At 39.6% G+C, this 25,943-nt stretch overlaps 1 protein-coding gene across 9 annotated transcripts in view; it reads left to right on the top strand.

The window, feature by feature from the left end:
• The window catches only part of NAALADL2 (N-acetylated alpha-linked acidic dipeptidase like 2), a 421,951-nt gene that overhangs the window by 133,905 nt on the left and 262,103 nt on the right, over positions 1-25,943 (top strand). Inside the window, exon 1 of one of the 9 annotated variants that reach the window (XM_042041856.1) lies at positions 7,747-7,960. The exons of 6 other annotated variants lie outside the window; for them this stretch is intronic. In XM_042041856.1, the coding sequence (XP_041897790.1) occupies positions 7,900-7,960 (61 nt within the window). In that variant the 5' untranslated portion in view covers positions 7,747-7,899. Of the gene's footprint in view, positions 1-7,746; positions 7,961-8,518; positions 9,095-25,943 lie in introns of those variants that run through there. 2 more of the 9 variants (XM_042041847.1, XM_042041854.1) reach the window with 2 other exon arrangements.

Here is a 25,943-nt window from a genome sequence, read left to right as displayed (position 1 = left end):
CTTTTTTTTAATCCTGTGAGATGTCTTGTCTTTTAACAAATAATCTCTAGTATTTCTTCTGCTTTTTGGAGAATATAAGCAGAATTTAGTTGCTCACAGTTCAAACTCTCAGTGTGCTTAACCAAAATGCACTTTGTGGGCTGCTTGTAGGGGCATTGGCCTAGACCTCTCAGCGTTCTTTCCAACCCAAACTGCTCTATGATTCTGTTCTGCCTGTATCCTCCACCCTTTGTTTTATTCACACATGATAAGGGACAACCTCTAGGCTTAGAAAAGCCAGGGCTGTGGTTTTTTTTTACTCTGCAACTTCTGAAATGACATTAAAGAAAGGACTAAAACGGTATTATTTGATCAGTACAAGTAAACACAAAAAAAGGAAGGGTGACGATAACAATATAGCGAGAAAGCAGCAGAAAAATTACAGGTTCATAAAAACCTCCAAACTCTATCAGTGTTGGCAAGTAAAACTCCACATCAAAAACTTTGTGGTGTTTTTACATCATAAAATCTCATTCTAAAAGGATTAAGTAGAGATAAGATCAGCCATAGAATAACTGTGTGCAGACCTGAATCCAGCTGACTGCATTTGTGCCTTTCATTCACTCATCACCAAGAAAAGGGTCCAACTTTCACTTAGTCATAGCAAATTCAGATTTTAGAGATAATTTTTCCACCATTTGGGAGGAGGGACTTACTGGTGAAATGCAACAGGAAATCCAGACTTAGACAGTAACCTGCCTTGCCACCAAATGTCAAAAATATATGGACAAAAGATAAATGGGCTGTTTTTATGAATCTGCAGTGCAACTTTATCTCAAAAATAACATAAGCCTGAGTGCTGAATAACAAAGAACTGACAAGTTCTTGGGTTTGTTTTTCTTGATGTACTTATATTTTCATTTTAATTCTTCAGTTAAAACAACCTCCAACTCAAATTTTTAATTCTTATGATGAAAGCTTTTTTTATTTAATTGACAGTTTTGATATGCAACATTTTTTAAGCAATTTGTAACAATCTTAGTTATGTAGTATAAAGTTTGACTTTTTAAAAAAGTGACTCAGGAGGTCTTCTGTATCTCTGAAGTAGTGTGGCTTATTTAAAATAAAAATTTAAAAAATTCTCTGGAGATATAAAGGTAGAACTTTTTTCTAACATTGACATAAACATGTTTTTCATTTGCCTCTAGATTTTGGTATTAATTTTGACGGCAGGAAACTAAACCCAAACGTTTCTGCTAATACATTGAATCTATGCAAAGCAAAAGGCTGCCTGTTAGAACTTTGCAGATTATCCCATTCTGTTCTGCCACTGTCCATTACAGCAGCATTTTGCAGCTTGCAAGGCTTTCACTCTTAGTAAGCATTTTCCTGATGTGAAGTGCAGCACTTTGGGATGCTTTGTGGAGCTTTGTGTTTCCCAGGATTTATATTCTGCTTCAGTCTCCTCTCTTTAGCCATTATGAGAGAGATTATCATCTTCATGCAGATGATGTTAAGGCTTATGTGTAAGTAGTTTTCTGTAGCACTCACAACTTTGAGAGAACAGCTTCCTTCTGCAAGATTGAGTTTGTTGTCTTTAGGATAATTGTGTGTGTGTCTGTGTTTCAGTAATCTTTTCCGGGGTTGGGCCATGCTGGCCCTACCTGGTGCTTCGAAACCCTCATAATTTCTCCCAGAACTAGTTTCCAGTATTACAGCATAAGAGGAGCACTCTACACCTCAAACCCAGCAGCAGTTAGGTCAGATTTGCAATTTCTTCCCAAACTGATGTTATGTGGTAGCCTTAAATATTGCAGGAGTGACACAGTCAACCTGAGCTGTCTGAGCCTGAGCACCTCCTCACTGGTGGGAGATTTGCAGGAGATTTTGGTGTCTGTGACTTGATGAGCTTTCACTTTTCCCTCTGTTTTTGTCAGTGTGGAGTCCTTCTTATTCTAGTACCTTCATTACTCTCTTTGTGACAAATTAAATTAAGAATTTTTGCCTACGCCAGGCTTCTAATGGTGCCTAAAAATAATTTCAAGACCAACAGCATAATGTCTTTCAGTAATTGCTAAATATGAATAAACTGACAAGGCTAAAATAAGAATCAGGCCAATTAAACCTCTCTTTGAGGACAGTGGTGCCTGTAATTAGAGATGTTCAGGAAATGGTTCTCCCTCGCTCCCCACCAGTCCCCACCCTTTTTCTCCCACAGGATGATGGAAGTGAAGGGAGAGAGCACCCACCTCGAGCATTATAGTGCTCACATGGGAATCTTCAGCAGCTTCCCTAGAATGTGAAACCTCATAGTGAGCTTTTTAGAATGCATTTCTGAGAAATGTCTTGCTTTTTTTTTTTTTTTTTCCCTTAAGAACCAGTGCTTTCTGAGGAAAAAAAAAAACTAAAAAAACCTCAATAATGCACTATTTGTGGTGGTGGAGAGGGGATATTTAAGTGTCCTGTTCAGTGAATTGAAGGCCTTTGATTTGGTAGTGTGTCAGTAACAATGCTGCAGGACTTCCAATCTGTTGTCTCAGCAGTCTCTAGGAGCCTTACTTTAAAAATGAGTGATTTACCTCTTTCGAAAATGTTTATTTCTCAATAACTAGGTGAGAAATTGTATTATGGAGCTTCATTGTAGGTGGACCGTAATCTTCACCTGCAGCTCAAGGTGGAACACAGTCTAACTTCAAGCCAGGAGGCTACTTAAAATAGAGGAAATAGAGTAAATGAGTAAAATAAATAGAGAACCTGTGAAAGCTGTGTATAGCAAGAGGGAGATACGTGCAAGGAACTTTTGTGTCTGTGTGATCCTCAGTGCACCAACTTTTTCTAATAGGTAAAAATCTATCACATGCCATAAGGTGGTTGTAAAACTATTAGTTGTTACTCTTTTAAAATATATCCACATTACTCTTTAATCTAGTTTCTCACAACAGGAGCTTCTTGTTTTAATGAGACTTCAAATGAATGCAGATTTATAAAATGCAGATTACGACCACCAAGGAGATATTTCTTACTCTTTACTAGGTCTTCCAATCCTTCAGTATTTGCATCCTTGATCTAACCAATTTCTACCTTAAGGATTGTAATTTTCTCTCTGCATGGTGAATTGCAAACCTTGTCCGTTTCAAAGATGTTTGGCTTTTGTCTGTTTTGGTGTTGCTTCCTTTTATCCTGACTTCAGGATGCCTGAGGTGTGTTTTTTAAAACTCTGAATATGATGTTGAAAGTAGGAAATAATACAAGACTTTGTCTTCAAAAATAAATTCCTATTTGTGAAGTGTTGAAGCTTGCACTGAGCATTTGTCAGCTCTCATTGTTCAGCAGCATGGTACAGTTGTATAATGTAAATTTAGCAGGATTTTTTTTTTTTTTTTAAAGAAACTTTGTACTGACTTTTCTCAGTGTGAACAGATTCCAAAGTCTTCAAGGTTTTGTTCATCCTAGACTTTGTATGTCACAGCAGTTTCTAGTGTCTTGAATGTGGCTTAATTGGCTCCCAGATGTGAGAACAAAATGGACCCATTTTTCATTTATCTGTAGAGAACATGGACATGTGCAATTACATCGTTGGAATGTATTGATGGGCAACCCTATAGATTGACTTTTTTTTTTAATCAGGGTTTTCTTTTTACAGTCAGCGAGAATTGTATGGAATGCATTGGGAATCCAGTGGGAATGTGTATTTCCTATTCACTCAGAGGTCCAAAAGCCAGCATGACATTGTCTTTGCAGTAAATTGTATTTTCCCTGAATTCTCTGCATTACAGGCTGAGGAGTCGGATCAAAACCTGGTGCTCACAGCAGCAATGCCTGCATGATATATTGTCATCTATTGATAATATTTTTTAGCATGGCACCTAAACAAGGGCAACGCCTTACAGAAGGTTGCAAAATAAAAAATGAAGGGGGTTTTGGTATGACTAAATTAGTAACTCTATTGATCTAAAGAGGTTTCTCAGCATTTGTGTGCTTTTTTTCTTTAAACTCCCTGTTCCATATCCCCTCAATTTAATTGCTAATGGGAAGTTTAGCTCTGGGGACAATTTTTAACAGCCATCACAAGCAAGAATGTCATTCCAGAAGTGGCACCTGATATTACTGTCTTTTCATGGTGGCATTAGTAAAGTAGTCTTAATCGGGCAAATACATTTGCAACTCAAGATTCTCTTCGCCCCATCAGCTACTATGAAAATTCTCCTTACATGTTTGAATCATCTTCCCGTAATGAAAATTCATGGGAACAGAGGAGAATGAGTGGTAGTGATACAAAATAATAGGTGCCATCAGGCACAAGTGTGTTTTATGAACTTGTGTCACATGAAGCCTTGGGAAATCCTATACACATGAACACCTTCGCAAATTATGTTTATCTTATACATGCGCAGAAGCAAACTACAATTTTCTGGTCTTCAGGGTATCTTCAAGTGGGTCTGTCTATTCTTGCTGGTTCAGTCTGAGCTAAGAAATACATCAGTAACCCTCTAGACTTTGCAAGATTACTTTGGATAGATAGAGTTGTATGAAATTTCTTGTTGAGACATGAAAGCAGATGAAATTCAGCTGGTTTTACTCTTCAGTGTGATGTGAATTTCTTACCAGTTCAGGAAAATAAGTTAAAGGACTAGTCAGAGTGTCACAGAAGTGATTAAATTGTTCTTCCAGGTTGTGCTGATACTGTAAGGGAAGGAAACCATAGTTTCAGAAAGAAAGTAAAGCCCAATTACCTCTGAGTAAAACTGGCAATTTCTGTTTTACCTCTTTCCCCAGAGGAAAGGTGTTAGAACCATGCTCTGTAGAATGGATCAGGCAAAAAAAACAAAAAAAAAAAAAAAGAGATTTAAATACTTAAGTTGGTTACATGAGGCTTAATTACAGCATTATGTTAGATACTTTCCATCATTAGAAGCCAACAACCCCCATGCCCCCTCTCACCACTGCAACTCGGGAACCTGCAGAGAACAATATCCCATCACTTTGAATTGCAGTTATTTCTTCTAGTTATGGATATAGTGCAGTTCCTTCACTTAAAGGAGTTTTTGTTCACTTTTCATCTTCACATTTCATCTCACAGAGGGGGGTGATCACAGTGCAGTAGTGTCTGGGGTGCATTTGGTGAAGTTTTCAGGTGTCAGAAGTAGTTTTGAGATTTTTCAGGTTAGTTACAAGCTCTGGCATTTCAAGCAAGGAAACTGAAGGAAAACCACGCAGCAATGAGTAATTTGCCATTTCCCAATAACCTTCCAAGCAGAACTGAGTGGGTTTTGCATGGCTTTCACAATTGCTTTGAAGAGCATTCAAATGTACCTCTCATGTTGAAACAGTCTTGTACTTTGGTTTCCCACACACCAGTCAGTAGTGTGTCCTAAACAGTCCTCTGCAGGGCATTCCCAGACTCATATGTGAGAATTTCGTGGTTGAACCACTCCTGTTTCTTCCAGGCAGCTGCCCAACCAGTTGTTTTAGCTATTGGCTTTCCCTTTTAATCTTTGCTGCCTTGGTTACTCACATGTGCTAAAGAATGAATGTTATTAACTCGGATGATGACAGAAGCAATGAACACAAACTTGTTTAAACTGGGCATGTAATTTGAAGTTTTTAAGAGGAACCTTCAAGTGGGAGCAAGTTCTTCACCAACAGTGTTGTAGGTTCTGTTAGCTCCTCAATCCTTTTTTGAAAGTAGCACTTCTATATTTTCTTCTCAATCCTGTGTCAGAGAACGGCTCCTCTGAATTAATATAAATTTACTACAAACAGGGAAACGGGACCTGCAGGGACCACGAAATACATGGCATTTGCCTTTGGGCAATGCTATGGAAGGATGCTATCGATGTCTGGTTCAGGAGGATCTGCTGAGTAAATACTGCAAGTTTTCCCATGTGCTATAGCCCACAAAAATTCCCAGTGGAAATGTGATACCTGTAGTAGAAGACCAACTGCCACAATGGTATTGCACATTATAATGTGCAATAACAGCAGGAGAAATAAAAAACATGGGCATTATGCTGGTTATTTGCAGTAGAAGCACATTGTTAAATAATATTCCAGTGGTCCTAGGAATGGATTGTGATGAGGAAGGACAAGGTAGAAACATCACTTCTCTTTGCCGTTCTTGAGACACACATTTCATCCCCATGGCAATGACCATATCTATCCAGTTTGAAGTCTAATTCTTAATGAAAAATCCCTTAGGGCTCCCTGCAGCTGTGGGAAAGTTTCTCATTATGTTCTGCAGGGCTTAATTTTCCATGCAGGGCCATTGATGTTTTTAGTTCACGGGAAAAAAAAATAAAAGCCTTACTGATGAGAGACGTTGGAGAAAACAGACTGCTGGTGAAAATACACTGAGCAAGAGCTATCAATCCTTGTTTGGGAGAGAAGACATGGAAGCTTCAGTGTGTCTTAGATGGCAAAGGAAACTGCCTTTCAATTGAATGTTATTGAAGGGCTTTCTTTTCCTTAGTCCTCACACTGTGTCTTGGTGCTTGGGGGGCTTATTGTGTTCCCATTTGGAAATCTGTGTAGTAGATGTGGTCCTTACTGGATGCTTTGTGTTTAAGGGGTGGGAGAAGCTTTTTTTAGTTTGAAGATGGTAAAGGATGAGATTACCATTATTTCCTTATTTTCAGCATATTTTCTCTAATCGTATTTGTGAGTTGGCTTTGGCTCAGCTGTCTTTATTGATGGTTGGGTGGAACTGCCAGTGTAGGAAACCAAATCTCAGGGTCTTAGAACTGAAAATACTTGATACTTTTGGGTTTGATAAGACTCTCCTTACAGTCTCTCCCTTGTGTAAATGAGATAATTAACTTAGGTTGCATTATCAGATTGCTTTAACGTTCTTTAAAAATCACCGTAAAATAACAGACTTTGGAGTAGTAATCGCATAAGTAATGGAGGAATGCAGTAATAACAGTAATTCCTACAGTATTATCTTTTAAAATTTGTTCATTAATTTGAAGTGTTGGACACTGTTCTGCAAATCTTAGGTATTAAACAGAGAACTTGTCCTTTGAAAATTAGTATTGGTGAATAGTAAGAGTAATAATAAAAAAAAAGAAATGTAGTACAACCTCTGGATACCGAGATAAAAATAATAAGGCCAAGGCAGTCAGCTCTAGATCTATTTCTCTGTGTTAACGAAAGTATGAGACAGAGTTTTACTGCAATTTAAAATAATTAATCTTAAATAAGTACATAATGGCAGCAAAATCAATGCAAATCTACATAAATAGTCATGGTGAATTAGAACATAGTACTACTGAATGGACTGCTCAAGATTTCATTAACTAGAAAGACTAAAGAACCTGTTTTCTAAGAAAAAAATCCTTTATCCTATACCAGTTGCGTTAGGTCGTTAATTTGAGAAGCTGATCATTTTGCATCATTAATCATGATAATTAGAGACAGATTTAGTGAGCTCTAGTTCAGTTCTCAACTAGATTAATAGTTGTGTAATCCAGTGTTTATTAATACAAATGAAGTAAATTAGAAGCATGACATTATGAAGAGGAGGAAGAAACTTCAGGAACTTTCCTGGATCGTCCCAAAACTCCATTAATTTACCATGACAGGTTGTTCTTCAGTAGTTTGCTTTGTTTTGTTTCAGTCTTTTTCCTCCTGCACTAATAATGCTGCCATTCACCCTGGAGAAGAATGTATGTAATGATTTCTAAAGCATGTTTACAGTTCCTGAATATCCATAGATTCTGGTATTTGGGTGGAAATGGGAGTAGGGAACGTACCAGCCATGGGAAGTTGTGCCTTTTTATTTAATACCTATTCCTATCTGTACGATCGTGTTCTTCCTTCACCTGGAGGCTCTGAGCCAGCATTGCCAACACAAGCAGGATTTCATGCGTCAGGAGACTCCTACCCCAGTGTGGTGGCAGCAGTTTGTGTGTGAGTGTTGCCATGCAGGAGTTCCAAACAAGAAATCCTGCGGACAGCGATGTCTCCTTGCTGCTTCTCTCAGGTAGGGAGGAGGGAGTGTTCCTTCTGCTGCCTCTGACCCTGTTGCTTTGCTTCAGAGAGGAGTTGTGTGTGATGGAGTGGAGTGTAGAGGCAAGAGGTTTTCTCCATCTCTGAATTTTTCATTCCTTTCCTGAGCCAGGTGTCTTCAGGTGTCTATGTTTTCCCACTCTGGGGTTCACAGGGCAGATTAATGCTGGCTTTAAAAAAAAATCCCACTGGTACTGATCCCTCCCCAGGGTTCTGGCATTGATCAGGGGGTCTGTGAGTGCTCCTGTGTGCCTGGGAAATGCAGATTTCCAGGGGCTTTATTGAACTTGTGTGCTGAAGCACCTCCTTTTTGGGCCATATGTGTAGTTAAGGGTAAAACCTCAGACTTACTTAGGGTTGGCATCAGTTTCTCATTATAAATCTAGTGTTTCAGCACTTCCAGAAATGAGAGGTTCTTCTCATGGCCTGTTTGAGCCTTGTTGATTCCCATGCCACCTTCTTTCTTTTAAAATAACTTTAAAATTAGGAAGAAAATAATGACTGTTTCACAGGGTTAGAAGATTCCTGATAGCTGAAAACATCTATGAATTAAAAATCTCCATGTACTTTTAGCAGCTGGAGGAAATCTGCATGTGTTCATGTCTTTTCTTATGTCCTCTACCAAAACCCACTAACCCAACTGATCCACAGATTGCCAAGAGTCCCCAGCATTTTCTTGCTGAGAGATTTTTTTCCTTTTGAAAGTAACCCCTCTTTCCTCCTGAAATGGAAGGCTTGTTTTTAACAGGGCAGTTCTTGACCTTCTTTCACCTTTTTGTTTTGGATACACAGGCTTAGCTTTGTATTGAAAATCACATTGCAAATCTAAATAGTCACGGAAAACTTCAGAGCTCCCTGCGAGGAAAGCACCAGTTGCTGTATTCCTGTATTTTGAACAGCAGCTCCTTACAATGCAAAACACCAGGCAGCAGTTGTAGAGGAGGTAATTTCCTATCCAATCCAGGCTCCTGGTTACAAATCACCTGACAAAAAGATCATGAAGAAGTAGTTGTGCGATGTGCTGGGCCGTCACTCCGGTTATTCCACAGCACCTTTCCAGTGAGCAAGTTGAGAAATAGGACCTGGTATCCAGTGGAAGCTCCTTAGGGTAGGTGGTTTCAGTTTTGCCTCCCTTGATTTGAGTAAGACAAGCCTGTTTGCATCTGGGAAGGGAATTCTCTCGGAGCATGCCTTCACATGCAATTTCTCATGCCTTTTTGGATCATCTTAAAAGAAATCTATACCTGTAGTTGACCTACTTAATCTGTGCAATTCCACTTTGCTTGGGTGTATGCACATCGTGTTCTTGTCTCCGTTTTTTTCCCCCCGGTTTTTGGCAGTCGTTTTATTCCTTGTTAAAAATACCATTTGGTTGTTAATGGGAACTTAAGAGTTGAGTATTTCTATTGTTAAAATTACTGGCCAGAAGAATGGAGGCAGGAACCAGACAGTGCTTAGCAAAATCACAGCCCATTCACCGCTTTCTCAGAAATCCTGCTGGATTCATTTAGGTGTTTTTAATAGCGATGAGTAAGGCTACTGGAGCCCTGCTTGAAAGCAAGTGAAATGTCAGGGATTATTGGTTCTAGTTAAAAATGCACCCATTTCTCAAGAGAGCTCGATGCTGCAACGTCTCTTTATCTATGAATCTGCTAAGAGATTTCCAAGAGCTGATGGATATCTTGTGCCTAATTGTCGTCTTTTGTGTGATGCCAAATTTGCTCATGTGTTCCTTCCTTCATGGCTGTAAAGCTACAATAATCTTTAACGCTCCAGAGTCTGCAGCCTACATAAATTGTTTCTGGATCAAATTGCCTCTGAGTGGGGTGTATGTAGAGAGGATTCAGCCCTGTAAAACCCTTTTTGCTCTGTGATCCAGCAGAACTTAGTTACCAGGTGAAATTGAGGGATGTAAGTAGTTTTCCTGCAGACACTGAGTCATTTGGTGTTTCTTTCTGGCTCAGTACTGGCACTCTTAACATACTGTGTTATCGGTTCCTTAATCAATATAATTAAACATCAGCAAATCTCTTTAACTTTAATCAGACTTTAATTTAACTTAATCAGACTTAGTTTTGTTGAAATTTACTCTTCTCAGTTGTGGTGAAATGCTTACTAACACAGGAAAGAACGACACTTTACTTGCCTCATGTTATTAAGGCTATACAGGTCACTATGCTAGCGGAACAACAGTAAATTACAGATAAAATAAAAATTAAATACAGAAGTTTTTAGCCCAGATATAGTAAATTTTTGGCAATATTAACATATGCAGATTACTATACGGCATCTGATGCTATTTAGTGCTTTGGTTGTAATACTTTGGACCCTGATGTTTTGCTTTACATTTTTCTTGTAAATGTTGCTTTTGTAGAGTTGCTGTAATAAATTCTTTCCTGTGTTTTCCAAAGTATTGCCTTGCCCCTTGGCTATCATAGGGAAACAGCTGTGATTTAAGACATCAGCTTTGCTATTAACATCAAGTGGCTGCATAGCAGCCATGAATCATCTTTATGGATGTGTTCTGACTAAATCATAGGACTCATTAGGTGTGGATGGATGGGTATCTGAGAAAGTGATATAGGTAATAGGCTGTCTTCTAAGATAATGAAAAAGTTTTCACCTTCACTTTTCTTTATATATTCTTGCCTTGGAAATGGTGGCTTCAAAGCAAAGCTTGCAAACACACAGCTGACAATGCGTCTATCCCTGTAAATCCATACACAAAGGACTGATTAATGTGGTTGAATGGTGATTATTCACAACTGGGACTTCCATAGCAGACTCTTTTATCAGACAAGAACAAATTAAGTTTGGGTTTTTTTTCAAGCTGGAAGTTCTCTGGCATCTGATGGCCAAGAAAGGATTGTCCCTGGTGTTCTCAGAGGAAGGTGGGGCGATTTACTGGGATGAATCACGCAGGAATGTGCAGAGAACAAATTTTCCAAATTTCTGTTTTGCCAAAACAGCCATTTAAATAGCAAGCATTCCTTCTACACATGGTCTCTGTGGGAGGGTATTTAATCTTTCCTGTATAATTTATTTATTTCAAGGAAATTATTTTATTCTTCTGCAGAAGAAGCAAAGATATAAGGAAATTGCCTCTTGGCCAAGTCATATCTCTTAACCCAGAAAATACAATTCACCCTCCCAAACGAGCGGGGTTAATCTGCTCTTCTTGATAATGTTTTGCTATAATCAGATTTTTCATAGTTGCTCTCTAAATACTAATTTTTTTTTGATCAAGCTTTCAATTTATTTGCTGCAAAGAATGGTTATTTAACGACAAAAACCCACAAAAAAATAGCCTGAACATTAACTGCCCTAAGACACGAACTCATTAGAAGCACACAGTCAGATTGATTGGACTGACAGTGATGGTGATGATAATAATAATAATTGCATTACAGCAGTGCCTTAGGATCTTAGCTGTAAATTAGGTTCTCATTCTGGTAGGTACAAAACTAAGATCCTCTCCAGCTCAACAACAAGTGAAATGAGAAGCAGTGAGAGCTTGAATACAAATCTTCTCTTCCTTTTTGTTTACTAAAAAAAAAAAAAAAAAAAAAAGAGGAGACCTGTCTTGATCCCAGCCAGATATAGAGTCATTTAAATAATGACCTCTATGATCATTGAATCCAGCCATTAACCTAGTCCTGGCAAGTCTGCCAATATGCCAAATTCTGTTCTTCAGCTCCTGCAAAAAAAGCAAAACATCTGTTGAGCATCTATGAAACACTGCTGTACGGGAATTCAGCACATTCTCACCTCTGTTTGTGGTAAGTAGTTAATAAAGAAATGAAATAATGAATGATGCAGGTTCCAGCTGCAGCAAGGCAGGTATTGGTGGTAATAAGCAGGGAGCAGAAATGCCTGTTTGAAGGATGAATTGGGGTTTGTACCGAGCTATTGCTTTTACAGTCAAGCAGATGTCATGGGCTTGCTTTACAGGATATTATGATATATGAAACCAAAGGCTTCTGAGCAGTAAAAATTACTCCTGTCAATTCATCTTTGTGTATGGCACTTTGATATACTGTTCACAGCTTAATTATATTGTCATAGTCGAGAGATTAAAACAGAAGTCAGGTTGACTCTTGCTTAAACCTCTCTCTGAAATAATGCTCGTAGGTGAAGGGGGAAAAAAATCCATAAGATCTATATAAAATCCCATTATAATGTATTGTGCCATCAATAACAGGTTCCTTCCATCCAGTTTCACATCGTGCAGTTAGGGAGATTTTCATCAGCTATCACTCACTGCACGAGCACAAACAGCCAACACCAGACATCCATGGGGAAAAGCCAGAGAGTGGGAACTCTCCTTTGGACAAGCCTTGGAGTGGCTGGGGTGTGGAATGTGCCAAACCACACTGGAGTCAGGGCAGTGGAACCACGACAAAATCCTTTGGTGCGGGTTTGTGGGTCTGACTGTGGGAAGTGTCTGATAATTCCATGTGGGAAGGCCTGGCTGTCCATTCACTGGCACGGAGACAGTCACCTGTCTCCAGAGGAAACTCTTGGGTGGTGGCACCCAGGGCCCCTTCAGCTGCCATCCCTGGCCAAGGGACAGGAAGGGATGAAGAGTTTTTCAGATCTCGAGCTGGGCTCGGTTTGTTACCAAGGAGATGTATGGGTTTTGGGTTTGCCTATTAATTGGCAAGTTACACACGACAAAACAAACTCTGTAATCAAAATTAATTGCATGATGTTGTTTAGGCATGCAGCTTCTGAGGTTTAATTGTTACCAACTACAGTGATAAAAGCAAAACCTAAGGGAGAATTTTCTGTGTTCTCAGACTCTGTGTTACTCTTTGTATATTTTGCTTTCATCTAATAAGTTCCTCTTGCGTGAAGCTGTTGGTTAAAATGAATTCCATATAGGTTCCTAATAGACATCTACACAGCATCCAAAAAATCAGTGTGGTTAAAGTAGGTTGAAAATTTTCAAGATGTTTTGTTTGGCATATTGGTCCTGCACCTTATGTTTCTGGATGATGCTGTAATGCATATACAAATTAAATATAATATTAATGATTACTGCCAGGTGCTGCTGCTGCTGCTGCAAAAAAAGTAATTTAAATACAGACAAGTAAATGTAAGCTAAGATGAAGGTGCTAATACAGTTTATTGTATTATTTGCTGCCCATGTTTTATATACATTGATTCAAATGATGGGTTGAGGCATGCACTTAATTTATTTAATGACTTCCCACAGTAGTTGTGATTTTGCCCATGGGCAGCTTTCAGAGTGACAGCTTGGAAGGTGGAGAAAGGTTGTTTATCTTTCAACTCGAGGATGAGAAGCCAAAGGTGTGGACAGGCAGAGGTGCTGGCGATGATGCCAAGTGGTGTCTGCTCCGTAAAAATGGCTAATGAGGAACTTTTTCGTTGCAAGTGATCACTTTCAAACACTGTGGAATTTTTTTCTGTGGATGCAAAGGTAGGGCTGCTCCCATATTCATCTGCCTGGGGATGTGGCACATGCTGACAGCATGATTTAGATATATGTGTGCAAGTAGATTAATGAAGCATCAGGAAAAAGTTCAGACATACAATCTTCTGTACTTACTTTGCCACTAAAAGGTTGGATTGGCTGTCATAAATTACTAATCTGAGCCTTCTATTGGTACCAATTTGGTGCCTCTGCCTTTCTCTTCAGTAGTTTAATGAAATCGTGCTTGCTTGCCTCACATATTAAAGAATCTATGTAATAAAACAACAGAAAAGAAAGAAAACCTTGCATAATTCCCTGGATACCTGGATGTAAAGAAATGGGTTGGAATCTGATGTTTGCAGATATTTGCTTTGCTACAACAAATTCTTCCCATGTATGCAAAGTGGTTGTATAATTTATGTAAACACATTTTTTCCCCAATTTTACATGTTTGGGAAAAAATAAGTGTTTAGTATGCTGTAATTTTGTAAGAATGCTGCAGAAAAATGGTGGAGTACTACAAATTGCTTGTAGAGTGCATGGTGCATATATAGGTGAGAAAATTTTAGGAAAGCTTCTGATCAAAGTCAGAAAACAAATCTTCAGCATTCAAACATTTTCAACATTCTAGGAAAATGAGGATTTTCTTTTTTTCCCATGCTGAGGCCCCAGTTTCAATGAAGTCAGATCTGTGACCTGATACTTAATGTGTAATTTGAGGCCCTTGCCCTGGGTGGAAATCCTGTTGTTATTTAGCAGTAACCTGCTGCCCCTGAGGCACAGTGTCAATTCATGTACAATGTATTTAGTGATGTGTTCTGGGTGCACTAAATAAGAATTTGATTTTCCATTAAAGGCTTGTTGAGAACAGCTATCTTTCTGAAGAGCTTTTCACATCTGTTCTTATCTCACTATTTTAATTGTCTAGAGCTGTATCTGTGTGCCAAGATTCCTTTTTTTTCCTGTAATAAATTCCTTTATGATGCTGCCGAATGCTGTTGTTAATGTGGAATTGCCTGGCTTCACTTGGTGATTCTAATGCCTCTTGGGTGAGCTTTGTCCATCTCATTGAGACTTAATAAAATCAGTAAATATCTCTATTTTAGTGTGTGGGTAATTTGCTTTTTAAAAAAGGATGAGGTAAAGTCCAATGCTGTGTAGTGATGGTTGGCATAGTAATATTGTTGTTGCTTTAGAAAAGCATTCGCTGTGCAGGAGACCAGAAGCAACAGTTTAGCTATTATTAATCTCTGGAATATTTGGGCTTCTCTTTTTGGCGTGATTTGCTAATAGAGTGTTTCGCTTGAGTAACCAATGTCTTCTGAAGGAAAAAATAAACAGATTTGTTTATCTGTAGCAGCTTGTTGTGATTTTTCACGTCCTTTCTCTGTTTGTATTTATTATATTTTATATGTAATGTATAAATATTGATATCTTGGAGAATAATTTTTACAAATAATCTTTTTCTAATATAGTTGTCTGTGTCCATTTTATTTTTTTTTTTGGCCAGATTATATATTTTGGTGCTGAGCAGAATCCTCATGCTTTCCTTTTCTATCATAAATGAACATCACAGATATGCAATTTAAAAATATATTCTTTTCCAAGCAGTTATGGATGTGGTATTCTTAAAGTAATGCAGGGAACCTGGAACTTCCCAAGATGATGGGAATGCAAGTGTAGCTCTTGCTGGTGTTAACTGAGTTAATGCTCCAGAGATGTCTGAAAGGGGGGGGGTGTGTGTGTGTCTCTTCAAGGTACTGATTCCAGTACGTGGTCCTTGGTTTGTCCCTTGCATATCCCATAATGACAATTCTGCCTGCCCTGGTGAAGCACAGCTCGTGTCCCACGTTGGAAGCTTTGCCAGTACTCCTTGTGTGCTCCCTGGGGAGGAGGCTGAACACGTGGAGATCTCCTTGACACTTGTCTCAGCTGTTCCCAGGAGTGAAAAGTAACATGCTGGAAGGATTTGTGTAGGTGGGGCGTTCTATTAGCTACAGGTGAAGGAATTTTGAGGCTAACTCAGTCTGGAAGAAATGATCTAATCTTTCTGTATTTCTCCCTTGCTACACTGATTTCTGCGGGTTTGACTAGTCCTGTGTGTGAAAATAATTTAAAATGTCTCCATATATGTAAGTTAATAATGAAATAATTCTCTAAAATGTTTCTGTTCCTATTCTACATTGAAGTTTTTTAGTAGTTGCTGGGTTTTAATTTTGTTCTTTAGTTGAACTTAGTATATTATCATGTTGAGTTACTTGTTGAAAATCTTACTGAGTTCATTAGAGTTCCTGCCAGTTTCTAAATGTTAGTGTTAATCTTTCTGATAGTAGGAGCTCCTTGCTCTGCAGCTCCCTAGATTTTTGTTCAGGTAAGATAAATTCCTAAAGTAATAAGAAGGGTTTATGTGTTACTGCATAAGTAATGGATATAGTTACTTTGAAGATGAATGAAGTATTTCTCCTACTGTACATGGTTTCAGCAGAAAAGATTAGAGCTGTACTAAACTATAAGCCACTGCTGTTAAATATTTCTGTGGAGATAATGCAGGTTCTTGACTTCGTGGTTTATTTGACAGGGAATCTGGACTCATTCCTGAGTATGCCGTGAAAGTTTCCTGTGAGCAAATAATCTCTCTTAATTTGCCTTTTCTAGAGAAAATGAAAAATAGTCATAATCTTCTCTTGGATAGAACCTGGTATTTAACAATATGTTCAGATCTTGAGAAGAAAAATAGATTTTTGTTGTCTGCTTACACTTTAAAATTACTGTGCTTGTAAATGACTGTGGAATTGCTAGAGTAAATTACTGCACTATAAAATACTGCTTCTTGGTGGCTCGGGAAGAGTTTTTAGTGTACATGCCACACTTAAAAGATACTGCAACATAAATCAAATTTATTTGAAAGGTATTATTGGGTTTTGTGTACTCTGTACTGAATAGTAGCGTATCCTTAGCAATGATTACTCATAAATCCCACAATTATTCAAAGAATAGCCGCACGATTAGAGTAGCATTGACTGTGTTATCCTGTGTTATTACAACAGTATGGAAGCATTTTAATAATAACAAGGGATTTAGTTGGTATAAAGACTTCTTTGCAGAATGCTAAACACTTTGGTAAGCAAGGTATTTGAATTGTGCGTTACAGGCACCCGGAGTATTATCAGTTAATTAGGAACTGAAGGGGCAAATGCAGTGTTAGCAAAGGCTGTTCCACTTCTGCACAGTTGTTTTTCAGTATTAAAATGGCTGGAACAATGATGATAAGTTTTATGTGACTTTGAGTATGGTTTCTTACCTTCTGTGAACACTTCCTAAAACACACTTTTTAAGCACTTTTCAGGGAACAGTGCATGATTAAGTTTTGCAATGAAGGTTCTGATCTACAGCTAGAAAGTAATGTGGAAGTGCTTACATCGTAATAGAATGGCATAAATATTTAATCTGTTTCTGGGAAAAGCTGTTTGTTTATCAGCAGATGTATTTTGTCAGGTGGTGGGAAACTATGAATTTAGGTTGACTGGTCCAGGTAGAGGAGGAGAAGCATTAATGAGAGTCGGGTACCCTGGGGAGTTCTTCATTATTAACCTGCCAGTTTTAAATTCCATCTGTAACATACTAATCAAATGCTTGTGACAGTTTAAGCTTTATTGTCACCTTTAAACCTCTACAGAAGAAGGATTTCCTCTGAAATCTGACTGTTTCTTGCCTAGCTGTTAATTATGCCTAGTGACATATCCTGATAGTTCCTCCTTGCTTTCAGGCCACTGTTGTCTGCAGACTTCTTTTGCTTCAAGGCTACAGTATTTTATCCTCTCTCTTTGCTGTTCCTCACTTTTCATTGAAATTCTTGGCAGAAATGGTGGCCCACACAAGTATTTTATCTTTTGTTCAAACCTTTGGTTGTTTGTGACCAGTCAGCTGTCAAAACCCTGTGTCTGCTGGTGAGCTACAAACTTATCCTTGCTGGAGGCTGAGTTTATTTTTCTTAAGGAATTAAATATGTTATCGTATAGGTGTGGTGGTGTTGAAAGTAGCTAAAAATATATTATTAATGGTTCACAGAGGAGGAAGACTGTTGCTAAGCAGGCCAGGGTGGATTGTCATTTTGTGAATAAATACCATTTTCCTTGCAAGTGTTTGTGCGAGGCTCAGAGGTGACTGTCCTCACCCAGGGCAGCACAGGGTGACACAGAGTCCTTGTCCTTGTCCTTTCAGGGGTGCAGAAGGGACACTTGTGAATGAACTGGCTGGAGAGATGTGCTCCACTCTCCTTCCCACTCAGAACTTGTCTTGCTGGTGCAAGCTCCCTAAAATCAGATTCCAGCTGTGCCCAGGGGCTGACTGTTAAGGAGGCAGAGGGGAGAGCACGTCCCTTCTCCCTGCTTTCCAAACTGAATGTGGCTTTTTGGGGAAAGGCCACAAAATCTCTCAGGGTCTGAAAAGCTGTGGCATTGCATCAGGGCCGATGGCTGGGGTTGAAATCCTGTACTGGTTTGGTTTTTTTTTTTTTCAAAAAGATCTTTCTCTACCAGAGCTTGTGCAATAGTACTGCCTCAGTACCTGTTGTGGTGTTTGAGTCTCACATTAAAATGTGCATTTACCCTAAATTAAGTAAATATTAATGTAACAGACTGATTTCGTCCTCCAGGATGTTTATTGTACCTTTACACCAAACAAATTAATTCCAAATGGCAGAGTTCTCTCTTGCTGTGCTGCTGGCAGGTTATTTACTGGTTTGTCTGAGAGCAGTGTCAGAAGCCCCTGAATTCCCCTTCCCTCACCCAAAAAACTCCTTCACGTATTCGATTGAGTTGGAATGCATAAAGTGCTTCTGGGGGGAAATGTTCCACAAGTACAGCTGAAGGTAAAGGCCTGGCAGTGTGATGTTGTGAAATCATGCTGCTGACAGACCTGGCAGGGAAAGGATCTCACCCATTTAATGGTTTTTTTTTTGCTCTTCCAGCTGTTGGAGTGCCAGCCTTCCAGGGCATCAGGATAAAATTTGCTTATCTAATATCTGTAATTAATGCGTGAGCGCAGTAGCGTCGTAAAGGTGGAAAATGATGAACGGCAATAAGGCATTTTATTTCTGTTACTTACTGTACTCTCCAGCCAGATTATTGTTAACCCCAGATGTTTTATGACTTTTTCATAATAGCACAGGGTGTTTTATTCTGGGTATTAATTGGAGTTACATTTTCTAATGTAGAACTTCATTCTGTCCTTCATTAAATAAGCTAAAATTGCACTATTTGTCAGCTTATGGTTCTAACAGCTCTTTATTTTTTAAGAGTTGTGTAGGAGGAAATTCAAATTTATTGTTCTATATGTTGCTAGTCTGGGACAGGCAGAATTAGAGAGGAGAAACATCACAATCTCACAGCTCAGCATAAAGCTAGAAAATAACTCCAAGACCAGTGATTTTCTCCTGTTTTGGTTGAAGAATCTGTTAAATGGAAGTACATGAGAGAGTTTTAAAAGAAATTGATTTCCTTACTAACAATGTTTTCTTGCCTGAATAAGAGTTTAATCATATTGGTGGGAAACAAAATTGATGAACCTTTAACATCAGATGGTACAGAAATAGTGATTAGAAACCATTTGCCTACAGCTTAGAAGACAAAAATTTAGATTAAGCACAACTGAAACATTAATCTAATTCTGTTGAAGTCATGGGGAAAATCTGCTGCTGCAAAATTAATCTTACTCCTCATTTCCAGGTATGAAAAGAGTGAAATAACGTCAGAATAATTCTAGTTTAAAAGTCATCAATATACATTCTTGTCCTTTGTACCTGATGCAAGCATACCTCTCATTTAGGAAATGTCCTCCTCCTCCTCCTGTCATGTTGCTTGCTTTCTGCCATTCCTTATCAACAAAACTGTCTAGATTTAGCTTCCCAAAGCCAAGGAAGTGAGATCCCAGCAGTCAAAAGCCTGCTTAGAAGAGAATTTTTTAAAAAGACAGAAAAGGTGTCTCAGCTGCTCTATAGACTTGAGCAGGAAAGCAGCCATGGCCTTGGAGCCGTTTCCTGAAAGAAATGCCAAAAAATGGAGCTCAGTTTCTGCACAGTTGTTTTGCTTTCCAGCCGGGATTCAGGTCAGGGCATACATATAGTTTGGACATGAACTCAGGTTGCTTTTTCTTCCTTGTCCCTTTCCCACTGATCTCCATAAACCATGGCTAAAGGAATCATTTGGGGAGTATGTCTCCTCTGCTGGTGCTCCTGTGTGTTGTACAACTACCTCAATATTTGCTGTTCTGTTAAAGGAAGTGCTTTGGGGTTTTGCTGGGGGGTTTATTTTGAGAGGTTCTTGCCCATTGAATCAAAGACTTACTAGATAGGAAGAGCACTCTCATTTAATAAGGAATTCATTTCTAATTCTGTTCCTGGCTTCTAAAAATAACAACAAATTAATTAGTTCAGTCTCTGAACTCAAATTCTGTTATTGCCTCCTTCACTGTGCAACACCAAAATGGGAACTGTTGGCTCGCAGGTTCTGACAGTGTCCTTCCCAAACTGTTTAGAGGCACCCTAACAGAGTTTGGCCACTAATTAGTGACCTTTCCTAGAAGTCCAAGGAGACATGTGGTTTCTGATAAACCCACCAAGCTGGATTTACCACCAGAAAGACCAAATATCCCAGTTAAATCTTTGTACTCTCTCTTCTGTCAGCACCAGGGATAAGACTGGTTGGTTGATCCCTCTTCCCGACTTACAATTAGTGAGCAATAAACTACTTCCATTTAGGCCAGATTGACTGAGGTAGGCAGGTTTTTCTCTTCTGTTTCAACTCCCCACTGCCAGTCCCAGATCAGCAGCTTCCTGCTTGTGTGCATCTGGGCTGAGCCTCCTGCGGTCGTTACCAGGATTGCTGATTTGCTGAGAAAAACATCATCTACTGGGGTTTTAGAAACTTCATCATTTAACTTTGTCATCCTTCTAACACCTAATTCATTTAGGTGTATTCATTTAGGAGCTTGCTCTGGGGTGTTTTGGGTAGGCTGAAGTATTGCCATGGAGCCTTAACATTTAAGAGGTCCTATTTGTGATAGCTTAGTGACAGATGTGGAGACAGCTAGAGTGTCACCTTAAGGTAGATACAAGGCAACTAAGTCTTGGTGTAGCCTCTCAAAGGACTGTCCACTGTCTGTAGAGGACAGTTCTGGTGCTGTGGGAAGGAGGTACTGACTGTGTGATTCAGCCCTTATTTGCTTAAGGACCTGTGGAGCAATCCCTGAGGTCGGCAGCGTGTGGTGGGTTATACACAGCATCAGCACACCGAGGCCTGCTCGGTTCCTGTGGGCTTGCAGGACAAAGGAACTGCTCGTGTTTGCACAAGTGAGAAGTTACTTGACTTGGCTGAAGTGAGAGAGGTCTTTGCTGACACCCCTTGCTTGGTTGCCTTGCGCTCCAGGAGCTCAGAGCAGGTGGCTGGGGAGGTACCGTGGCTCAGCTGCTGTGGGTGATACACGAAGCTGTGACAGCTCTATCGTGTGTCACAGGTCTGGCAGCGCTGTCTCGGTGTCTTCATCAGCGTGTGCAGGGCGTGCTCGCATACTAATGTGTGATTTCTGAAGGTCAGACTTGGGAAAGATTGTTATGCCTACGTTCAGAGATACTATTGCAAGTAAAATCCAAGCAACATGAGCAGTTCTAGCAGTGCTGGCTTTTCACAGACTCAGTGCTGTTGCGTTTGTGTGGAAGGTGCATGACAGCAGCAGTGGTGCCCAGGCAGTAATGCAGATCTGAGATGTGCTGTAGCTTGCTAATACCAAGGCTTTCTGTTGATGACATCTATCATCCTGTTAAACAGGAGACCTTTATTATGTATCTGGTTTGGTGCTTTGGTGATGTAAATCCATGGAGGACTTGCTGTCTGAAAAAGCTGTGCCACAAAATGCTGCCGAATAACTTACCCAAATGGATGCTTTTCTTTTTTTTTGAGATACATTTTTAAACATAAAACAAATATATTGCTATAATAACGCAGTGCAGTTATTCATCGGTGGATTGCATTTATTACTTAATTCCTTTAAAAGGAAACCAATTATTTGATTGTTCTCACCAACCAAAAAAATATCAATTAGCATGCCAGACTAATTAATCTTCTAAAAGGTAACAATCAAATACAGCGCATTTCCTCCCATAGGAAGACAGTACTTCTAAAGGTCACCATTTAGCTGTGCACCTCCTTTTATTGCACTTTCTCAAAAAAAAAAGGGGGGGGGGAAGGAGGGGTTGAATGATGAGAACTCAGTTCTCTCTAATGCTTAATAAACTTAACCTTTATCGTGGTATTGAACTTGATGATCCTGCATGAAAGAGGAGTGCATGCTGCTTTAGAGGCATTTGTGCTGACTGTTAGTTAATCATTTTTATTTGCTTTGTGGATACGACATGGAATATTTATTAAAATTCTTCAGAGCACAGTAAATATGAAGAGAGGTTAAAGCAGCAGAGGAAGAAGGATGGTTCCTCTGAGAAGAGGGGGTGTGTGCATACAAGTGACTGTAGGGGATGCATGTTGACTACAAAAAGATCTCCTCCTGAGCAGTCATCCTGCTGTCTGATTCTGGACATAACTTCTTGAGGTGCAGGCAGTGCAAAGTATGTGATTTATACCATTCTTTTTGCCTAGGTTTCTCCACTATAATAGATGGTTAAAGAAATTTGTCATAACTGAAAAGAAACAGTGAATATTTTCTGCTTGTATGGTCACATTAGTGTGTGGGAAAACAATCATTTTGAAAAGGAAAAAAAAGAATAAAAATAAAATACTTTGCATAGGGGTATTCTGAAAGCCCATCAAATTCAAAGCTTTCAAATTTCATCTCTGATCAGGCATCTTTTATTGCTGCATTGTAAGGAGTTAAGTATCTTTTCTCAAGCAGGCTATAATTCTTCATCATACGTGGTATGCTAAGTTGCTTTAGGAGGTAACTAGAGAATGAATTTTTTTTATTGCTGATCCCAAAGTAGTGCCCAGAAATTCATAGGTTCCATAAGCGTTTCTAAAGATCCATTAAAATCATCCTAACCATGATGGATGGCAGGATGCTCTGTTTTACGTCATGCTCCTCATCTGTACTAAAATTAAGCTCTCGTTTCCTTAATTGAATATTAAATTTATTTTATTCCTCGGTAGACTAGACTTTTAGCACATATAAATCTCACTTTTATTTGCAACAGGTGCTAGTCTTGCTCAAAATACACACCCTTACTGTGGTTCTTTCCCCAAGGGATTTAAGCACCTTTGCCACACGGTGCTGATTGTGCCATAAATGGGATCTCTGTGGATTGGACTGAAATGTGGAAAACCTGAGTTCCTTCTGGCAGGTTGGCTGTGGGATGGTGCTGTCTGTGCAACATTAGGGGCTAGGGTTCTGTAGACAGCTCCTCAGGGTTGGAACATCACTTGGAACTGAGAAGAATATAAAAAATATGAAATAATTTTTTTCTCATCTCTTGCTCGTGTGTTTTTCTCAGAGAAGGCAAAGCCAAGTGCTGCTCAGAAAGCAGAGAAAAAGGCACTGGAGGTAACAAGTGTGTTTACCAGGCAGGGATGGAAATAGGACATGAGGAAGATAATGAATCCCCTACAATTTTGTGCTTTTTCTGTTCTGCCTCTGGTTTCAGATCTGTCTTTTTCCCAACTTGTTTTTCTTTTCCATGATGCTGGTAAGTGTAGCAATCAGCATTCTAGATAAAGAATATCTGTTCACTTCCTCAGGGCTCCATGCCAGCATCACTATTTTTGGTCCCCTTGGGCTGGGAAGTGAGGGCAGGGCTGGTGCCAGCAGTGGAGAGGAGCCCTTTGTCCCCTCAGCTGTGCAGCAAAGCCAGTTGCTGCACCAAGAGCAAAACTGGTTCCCACCAGCAGCTCTTTGAAGACTCCCCACCTCTGAACTTGTTTTAGGGATGCCAACCATACGTAATATTTGACTGGCTTGTCAGTCAGTGCCAGCCTCCCCAGATAATGTGAAGTGGGGCTGGAAAGGCTCCTTCATGTTAAGGCCTCTTTAGTCACGGACAGTTTTGGTACAGAAAACACCTGTCAGCGTCACCAGTGGGAGGAAGGTGTGCTGTCTCTGTCAAATTCCTGTGCTCCTGATTAGTGGATTTCACTGTTGTTGTGTTCATATACTCCCCCAGGAAACCCACAGGATCACTTGTCTGACGCTGTGTTGGCTTCCGGGGACATAATGTATAGCTTATTCCCAAAGCTGTAAAGCCTGATGTTTGCTCTCCAGGAACAGCAAGTGTCTTCAGAAGTCAGAAAGCTGCTTTTGGGCTGAGTTTTTTTCCCTCAGAAATATACGTACAAAACTTTTTGCTACCTTGTGTGCACCTTTATAGGTGAAGTAAAGCGTGCTGGCAGTTGCTGCTTTAATTTTTGTGTGGGCAGCTGTTACATTTATGTAAGTATTACTCCTTTTGAGAAATTGCTGGGAGATATAAAAGTTTAAGTTCTCTGCTGGAACATAATTCTGGCTTTCATAAAAGCCTTGCATCTCCCAGGCCGTCAGTGTGCTTGGCCTGTCACATGCTACAGCTTGTCTTGTGCTCCTCTTACAGATCCAACTCTTCTGCAGCCACCAGCTGACAGCAAGAAGTCGATTACTAACAGAAAAAAATTTAAAATAAAACAAAAGCAAAATGCAAAGCCTCCATCAGCTGAGTTTTTTCATAGAAACCAGGAAGATTAAATGGTAATGACTGTCTTTAGTGAGGTCATCTGTCAAATCCCGAACAACTCATTAAACAAACAGTATTTTTGGCCAGAGGGATAAAAGGAAACATGGAAATGTCTCAATTTGGGGTATTTGAATGTGAGCAAGACTGCCAGCCCTGAGGAGTGTCCCGTCCTGTGGCTATGAGGGACTGCCTGAGGTAGCCACCAATTCTCCTGCTCTACAGAAAACTCTTTCTTGTAGTTTGGAGCCTGTTTGATGGTTTTTAATTGCTCTGTGTCCTGTCCGGGTGCTGGGAAAAGGCTTCTCCAGTGGCACAGCTCTGGGCTGCTGCCCTGCAAGGTTGGTCTGGATTCCCCATATAGATCTGCTGGGAGCTGCTGAGACCCTCTCCTTGTGCCTCAGTCTGCCATTCCTTGAGCCTCAGTCTGCCATTCCTTGCTCTGGGTGGCAAATCCCCCCTTCTGAAACTCAAAGAAAGAAAGAAAACAACCCTCCCCACCAAAAACCCACCAAACCAAACAAAAAAAATAATTAAAAAGCAAAATCAACCAAACCAAAAGCAGCACAAACTCACCATTTCCAAGGCAGTGGGAGACCCTTACAGAGTCCCAGTTTCCACCATTTCTTTATATGCTGAAGAGACACTTTTTAAGGACATTGTAGACTTTTCTACTGTACAGCAGTCCTGTAGCACTGCCCAGCTTCCTTGGATGTTTTGGGAATTTTCCAGATAATTTCCAGAAATTGTGGGGGGCCCTTATCACTCTCTGCAACTGCCTGAAAGGAGGTTGTGTAGACAGGTGGGGGTTGGTCTCCTCTCACAGGTAACATGTGATGGGACCAGAGGAAATGTCCTCAAGTTGCACCAGGGGAGGTTTAGGTTGGGTATTAGGAAAACTTTCTTCATAGAAGAGGTTGTCAGGCACTGGAACAGGTAGTCTGGGGAAGTGGTGGAATCACCATTCCTGGAAGTGTTCAAAAGGGGGTGTGGCTGTGGCACCTGGGGATGTTTTAGTGCTGGTTTAATGGTTGGACTTGATGATCTTGGAGTTCTTTTCTTGGAGTTCTTAATGATTGTATGGCCTATGATTGTATGAATTTGTTAAGAGCTAATGGAAATAAACCCATCTGGGCCTGATCCTGCTATATAAATTTCTGTCTTCTACACAAGATTTATGCAAACTGTGTTTTTGCTGTGGTGTCTAAAGCAACTTTGGTCAAACTTTCTGAATGACAAAAGTGTGTGACTTCTTGTGGGTGTGTTAAGTGTGAAGCCCTCTGTATTAAAAGGAGATCTAGAGGTTTAGTGTTGAGGTTGCCTGCATTAACTAAGAAAGCAATTTTACTGAACATGTGAAAGAGTTAAAATGTTAATTGTGATGCTTGAAATGTTGGCTTTTGCCTACTAGATATTTGGATATTCAGTTAAGAGGCTGTATAGTAAATATTAAATGTATGTTGTTAAACTTGGCTTAACTCTCCGTGTCCAGGTTTTCTATAAGAAGACTCATGTTTTTTGCTAGAAAAGGCACATATTTGTTAGAGGGAAAGCTCTGTAAAATATGAATAATTTCTTTGTGACTTTGTAATAAGGAGAAGTAAAGCTGTTTGCATGTAGGATATCCTTTCTCATCTGCTGCAAGTATTTTATACACCTCTGGCTTTAAGATCAACAATACCTTTCCATGGCATTCTACTTCTGTGAATAATCAGGGAACAGTCTCTTTTGCAGTGGGTTTGATTTGATAAGATTTGGTACTGGCATAATATTACAGCTTGCAAATATTTCAGTCAGCTTTAATATAAATTGTTACAC

This window comes from Corvus kubaryi, unplaced genomic scaffold, assembly GCF_017639235.1.
Source record: "Corvus kubaryi isolate FWS band 111438036 unplaced genomic scaffold, C.kubaryi_AGA036_p1.0 37397, whole genome shotgun sequence".
Lineage (NCBI taxonomy): Eukaryota > Metazoa > Chordata > Aves > Passeriformes > Corvidae > Corvus > Corvus kubaryi.
Note: the sequence above shows the minus strand (reverse complement) of the source record. Positions and strands in the feature narration are given on the sequence as shown.